The sequence below is a fragment of the Podarcis melisellensis genome (genome assembly GCF_964234715.1).
Source record: "Podarcis melisellensis genome assembly, chromosome: 5".
Classification (NCBI taxonomy): Eukaryota; Metazoa; Chordata; class Lepidosauria; order Squamata; family Lacertidae; genus Podarcis; species Podarcis melisellensis.
In genome coordinates, this window is record NC_138537.1 from 70,111,694 (window position 1) to 70,118,599 (window position 6,906).

The 6,906-nt window shown below is 41.5% G+C and overlaps 1 protein-coding gene across 2 annotated transcripts in view; it reads right to left on the bottom strand.

Annotated features, from left to right (window-relative positions):
• LOC309370908 (prosaposin-like) overlaps window positions 1-4,916 on the bottom strand; it is a 40,737-nt gene extending 35,821 nt beyond the window's left edge. For both annotated transcript variants that reach the window (XM_081913153.1, XM_081913152.1), the window contains exon 1: window positions 4,757-4,916. In XM_081913153.1, the coding sequence (XP_081769279.1) occupies window positions 4,757-4,817 (61 nt within the window). In that variant the 5' untranslated portion in view covers window positions 4,818-4,916. The remainder of the gene's footprint in view (window positions 1-4,756) is intronic.
• Between the last annotated feature and the right edge of the window lie 1,990 nt (window positions 4,917-6,906).

Consider the following 6,906-nt stretch of genomic DNA (forward strand, 5'->3'; position numbering starts at 1 on the left):
ATTCAGTCTTATACAATGGGTGCTATTCAATATGTATTTTTTTAAAGGGAGGAAAGCATCTGGTTGCTATTGAGCCCTAGGGAGCAGCTTTGGGCAACCCATGATTAAATTAAATTAAATTCCTTTTCCATTCCTTTAAACAGCTCTTCTAGCCTACTTTAGCTGGAGAAAGCATTGCCAACGAGCAAACATTAAATCATGGAGATTTTATGCTATAGTGTTCCTATAGCTTCACAGTCCAAAGAGGGACATTTTCCATTTGAATCTGTGTATACATTGTAGAACAAGCATTAAGACACCCAGCAATTTGGGCTCTTCGTCTGTTTTTTCTTTTTAAAGGGTGTTTATTGCAATTAAGGAAGTAGACTTAAAGATGCTGACTTAAAGGTGTGTGGCTACGCAAGACACAAACAAGTGATCAAAAAGTGCTAGTGATCAAAAGACAGGACTTTATCCCTGTTTTCTCATCCTTGTCTCCTGGTCTCTGCTTTTCGAGTTCATGCCTGCCACCAGCTTCCCTTGATTTCTAACACCTCCATACTCAACTAAATGGTACAAATCAGATAGGTTATATGCTGCATGTTATAACTTGCACAATGCACAGCATCTATTTCTCTTTCACACAGGACGCAATCAACTATCTACTGATACCTACTTCATTGCACTGATATACAAGACATTGGGTATGCGTCAAGAATCAATTGTGTTTTCCTGGAGCCAAAGGCAGGGTTAGATGCATGCAATGCCCCCCACCTTGGGTTGTCTGATGTTGCTACAGAACTCTCCTTGGCTGTCTTTTCCAAGTGATGCCTCCCCTACTACAGTTCCATATAGAATTAGAACAAAACCACCACTGGGCAGGAGAAGCTCCACATGGCCATGTGGCAATTTCTCCATGTAGGACATCAGCCAGTTGCCACTAGAGTCACACTGTTATCAGGAAACATAAGACTCAACAAAAATAGTTTTAGATTGTTCAGTTGCATCTACTTTAGAGACAAGGTTGCCAGCTTCTTTGCATCCTTGAAATAGCACCAAATGCTTAGACCCAATGCCTCCTCAACCAATTCCCACCAGTGTCACCACTCACATGGCTGATGGTCACATGTGATGGAAGTTGAAGCCCAATGCCATCTGGAGGGAACATGTTGAAGAAGCCTGACTGAGACTGAGAAGAGGGCTTAATTTGAGTCAAGGATCAGCTTTACCTCTTATTGTTGAACCTTAAGATATTTTACATATTATGCATTGCCAGGGTAGAAGACTGCTGTCAGTGCCAGACAGCAGAAAACGCACATTAAACTTGGCCTTAAGAGAACTCAGTTTTGCTGGAGTGGGCACCACAAGTATGATTTAGCCTGAGATTCCCACTCTATAAAGGTAGAAGAACCAAGAGCCCATTAGCACAGCCCTGCCCTCACTATAGCTGCCCAGCAAATCGTATTCAGTGGTATGTTGCCTTGGAACCTGGAAATATCATCATGGCTAGTAGCCATGGATTCAACCTGCACTCCATGAATTTGCTTAACCCACTTTCATTCCATCTTAAACCAGTAGGGATTATTACATACTGCGATAGCAAATTCTATGCATTATGTATGATGGAGTTCTCCATCAGCATGATTTATGCTGCCAAGCTATTGTAGTAGTAAGAATCATTTGCAAGAGAACAGCCTACAGTCAGCTTCTTAATGGGTTTTCTTACTACTTTTCCTGCATTACGCTTAACTACTTTTAGGATCTGAACTCTTCTATTCCTTCGCAGGCCTCAGCTAGTTTGGACTGCCTCCCATCTGGCTTCTGTTAGGTGGAATCTTCCTTACCTCCCACAGCATTGCTTGCATTTGTGAAATTTAAAAGCATCATGAAACCTAACATATAATGCAACCCTAAAGATGCTAGATGTTATGGACAGAAAAGCTTTAGCCAGGTGAGTTCCAAAATGCTCATCGCTGCATTTGACTCCCAGCTCTAGAAGAAAACTTTGTGAATGGGCCTGTCCCCTTGTGTAACAGACCTAAATATAACGCCCCCCTACTCTCACAAAGCTTTACCTCTCCACTAGTAGGTCTCATATAACCTTTGATACCTGAAAACTGGTGATAGATAAAACATAGATCCTCGGTTCCAAAGCATGTGCTACCTTTGAACCTTACCCATTTATCAACCAAAGAATTATATGGGGACCAAAATGAAATATACTTTAAGATGAGATATCTCGGGTCAGTTTGGGGGGAGGTGGAGTGATAGACCAGTGCTTCTTAAACGTGCGGTTTATGAAACAAGGGGCTTTTCACACTCTGGCTTTTCATCAGTGTCCACAGTATTTAGTGTTCTGATTGAAGTTCCACACACCATTACTTTAAAGTGGTACTGTCAGTGCTTTCAGAACACTTGATTATATAAGTTTCAGCCTTCATCTTTTAATCTCAGTTTGGTATTGTGTTTGACTGACTGGTGCTAAGCTCCTGGGGGCAGGGATGAGTCTCATCCAGCTTGCGAGTAATGTGGCTGGATATGGTGCAATGATGTGGGAGTTGGGGCGTTCCCTGGATAGTTTGGAGTATCCTAGGAATGACTGTGCTACACACACTTTTCCAGCAAGCCTTCCTCAGGACAAGTCAGGCACGAAAAACTACTCTGCACAATGCCTACGCAGCATAAAGAGGGTGGCAGCAGCGAAGCAGCATGGGAAAAGGGATTTAACAGCTGTTGCATGTGGATTTTTTTCACAGCCAGAATAAAGCTGAACCACCATGTTGTCATGAGAGGGAACCTTCTCACCTGGCTGCCACTGAAGGCATGGTAACCACTGAATATGTTTGTTTAGACCAGGAATGGGGAACGTGTGGCTCTCCACCAATGTTGCTGTTCTACAACTCTACATCTCCTCCAACCATTGGGCCATGCTGGTGGCGGGACCTAGAGTTCAGCAACATCTGTAGGGCCACAGGTTCTACACTTATGGGGTAGTCCATCTGGCCAATCTTCTCTTTGCATTCTAGAAAGGATCTAGGTCCTTTTTCAAGCATTCAGAGGGAGTAGGTCTGGTAGTTTGTCTCTGTACTCTGGTTGTAGCTGCTCTTTTAAAAGAGCTTAAAAAGTTAGCTGTCCCAAGGGTTATTTGCCATGCGGGATATTACTATTAAGAGACACTCCTAATCAGACAGGACCTGCTCAAGGCCGGCCTACACCTTCACAACATCCTATTTGTATGGTGACTGCATTTTCTCAAAACACTGGAGTTTCGATGGACAGGTTCTTAAGGACAGACATTTATGTGCATTGAGTAGTCTTAGCCTAATCAGGGCTCCCAGAGAAATCTACATGGCTGTGAGGACTGCTCACATAGTCTGCTGCAGGAAACAACTACCAAATACCAATGTACTTATGACAAATGCCTTCCAACAAGGGATAAAGTTGCCTTTATTCATAGACAATCTCACTGGGACCAGGTGATCCCTCACAAAAACAGTTGTCTGGTAATCACTGCTCAATCAGGCTACAGCAGAGAAGGAGAGTGAAAGCAAAGCCACCATCAGCTGTGCTGAAAATCCAGCAACCTTTGCCTCCTCTCCTAGGACAGTTTTCATTCTAGATTAGTTGGTTTTTAACAAGTGCCAGAGTTTGTTTTTTTCCTGCTTTCCTGATATTTTTCCTTTTGTGCTGTGTCTTTTAGATAGCAAACATAAGCACAGGGCTGCTTTATTATTGGTCTTTGTAAGGTGCCCTGGGAGCCTTTTCAGCTGGAGTAAAAGGTTGGAAATAAATTGCATGGGTGGGGTTTCATTGGGTAAGGGCCTGCAATATGAACCAATATGAACTCTCTCTACTGCCCTCTCACCCAAGCAAGTCCTGCCTTCAAGTGAAGGCAAGTGACGGGCACTTCAGATGAAGGTACCTTTCAATTTTGAAATCAGCATTAGCAAGAACAGACATGCTAGCAAGCAGATAAGTTCCCCATATTAAAATACCTATCTGCCTTAAAGTCGTGTGTGTGCAACCTGCTCTGCTGCAATAAAGCAATCCCTCTCTTTCAACTGCCAAATAGGAGGAAGTTGTGGTCTGCTGCAAAACAGCAAAGGGGCTGTGAAAAACAACAGAAATAGGACAAATGCAGCTTCACAATGAGAATTGAAATAAGCTTGTTCTGAGGAAAGTTACAGATCATCTACACATGCAATAGCACAATACGTATATATTTGTGGGTTTACATACATCAAGCCAATTGGTACCGATTGTTCCTTTCATAGGATATTAAAAGCCTCAGCTTGGTATACTAGCTCATTCTAGGGCACTGCACACTATGGAATGTAATCACCCCTTTCATACATCCATCAGGTCTTTAAAGAGAAAACCAAGGGAATTCTATAGTACAGTTGTCTCAGAACCTTCTGCTAAGGTATAACCATCTAAACAAGCAAAGCACAAGTTTACAGAGATAGAAGTATCCAATTTATCCAGCACTCTTGGCCAGAGACACATTTTGAGCAATATACATACGTTCTACAAAGCCTTCTCCACTCAAACAGTCAAATAAGTTGTTTCTCCGAGGAAGGAAAACTTACAGCACTCTGGGAGTTGGGGACTAGGCTGCCCTTAGGGTCCTCTTCCAACTCTACTCCTTTCTTTTTCCATTACCTTTTTTTATTTATACATCAGCCTAAGTTTGGTGCCACTCTCTCCCCCTCTTGTGTTCGGATATACAAACTATGCCCTGCTTGTCTCCCCACTAAACAGAAAATGTTGTCCTTACCTTGGTAGGCAGCCAAATAGAGTGTTATCAGCAGCACCCACCCTTTCCATAAGCCCTCCATGTTCTTCAGTGTTACTGGATCCTTCTGGTGAAGAGAGACAATGCCTCCTGTCTGCAATGAGCAATCTTGGGAAAGGCAGCAGGATGGAGAGAAATTAACACCCACACAGCTTGAAGTTTCACAAGTACCATTTGCCACACCCAGCCCCAGGTTAATGCAATTAATGCACATGATCTGTAATAGCCAGAGCACTCCCAGATGAGAGGCTCCTCCAGTTTCTGTGTAATAGCTTAATCTCTGCCAGCTGACAAGATGTAGCTTCCTCTGTAGGTAAAAGTTGCAAGGCCAGGAGGCTGTGTGCTTTTATGAATCTATGTCCCAAGCACCTAAGCTGTGCAATGTTGTGAGTCTGCCAACAGATCTCTTTAAAATCAAAATACATTCCTACAAGAGAGTCTAAGGATAGAGAAGTCTTTTTTTTCTTCTTCCCAGAATCACCTTAATATACCTATTACTATGGTAATGTAAATTAGGGGTGGTGAGAGGTTATTTAAACTTGCCAGATTCAAATCAGGTAGCCTGGAAGGCGAGAGTCCAACCCAGCTATGACCTTTTTCCAACTTCCAAACTGCGTTTTCCCCAAGCACTCAAAATCCAAATCAAAGCACTAAGGAAAGGAAACCCTGCCTCATTTCTTCTTCTCCCCACTCCTTCATTACATCAGTTTACATGGAGATGGGGACAAACCCTACAGGGGCAAAATAAAGGAGTTGGAAAAAGAGGCCTAACCCCCATGGAAGACAAGGCTCTGGTCTTACCCCACCCCATTGGGCCCCAACTATATTCTTCGTCTTCATAGGATCCAATAGCTCCATATGTCCCTATAGACTGATATGGGAAAAGGGGGTAGCAGCCAGATGGGCTTGCTTTTTGCTCCTAAACTCATTTTGGCTCCATAGCAAACACTCCCCCCCCCCCAGCCACAATATAGGCAAAAATGGATCAAAGTTCCTTTGGAAGCAGGAGGAAAGGCTTCTATATTGCATTACACAGTCTACCAGCTTGCTCCCAATTGAGAGCTGGGAGGGTACATTATTCTCTGTACGGGATACAAGACAGGATATATTGGTGAGGGGACTTTGTATTTTTCTCTTTCTTTTTTTAATTACAATTTTATGTTTAGAATAGTCTTTTATCAATGAATTGTGAAATCTTTTTTAAAAAATTATACATTTATTTATTTAGGCAACCCTAGAAATTTCCAAAGTTTACTACAGTACACTTAGGAGCACACTACTAAGTCACCTTCAATCAGGACCTCATTCAAGGCCTCACCAACTTCAAAGTTACATTTCTTTAAAAAGACACACAGCTGACTTATTTAGTTAAGACTTTTATTTTGAATTACAGAAGCTTTAATGGAAAAAGTGGTTTATTAAAGCATTTTCTTGTTTTCTCCCAGTTTATACCTAGAAGGTAGAAAGGTTTATGCTACTAGAACGAAAACATGTAGTATGTTAGAACACACAAAAAGATGAAAGATCCCAGTTCTGAGAGACTTCTTGTCCATTACAGAATCACCTTCTATGAGATCCACACATTTTAGAAATTCAAGCCAAAAAAAAATTTGTGTCTACTTCCAACTGCATTACGCAGCCCTGCATTAAAATGTGACAACCTCCAAGGAAGAAAGGTCATTACTAAGAGGCAGCAAATATTCACCCTAGTATCAGTGCATGAGATAATTAAGCAAATGCCAGCATCAACATCTGCAGTAAGATTAAAACAAAACACAACAGCTGTTTTGAATTGTATATTCATTTTCAAGTAGCAAGAACTTGGAGCCAAAGAGCAGACATAAACATCTGTTGGATAAAAATCAAGACAATGCCCTCAATACATCTAGGATGTATAAAATAAAGCTGCATGAAAACAATCAACAGCTTTCTTTGAACAATTAGTTTGCTGCCATTAAAATTAGTTTGCTTTCCATTCCAAACCAATTGTTTTACTAAACAGTTTCAAAGATCTTGTGTGCCTAAATTTAACATGCTAAAACTAAAAAACCCTGAAGAGATTTTTTTAAAATTTCCATTTACCATCCTCTACCTTGAATAAATTGTTTAGAAAACTATGCATTCAAGAGTTA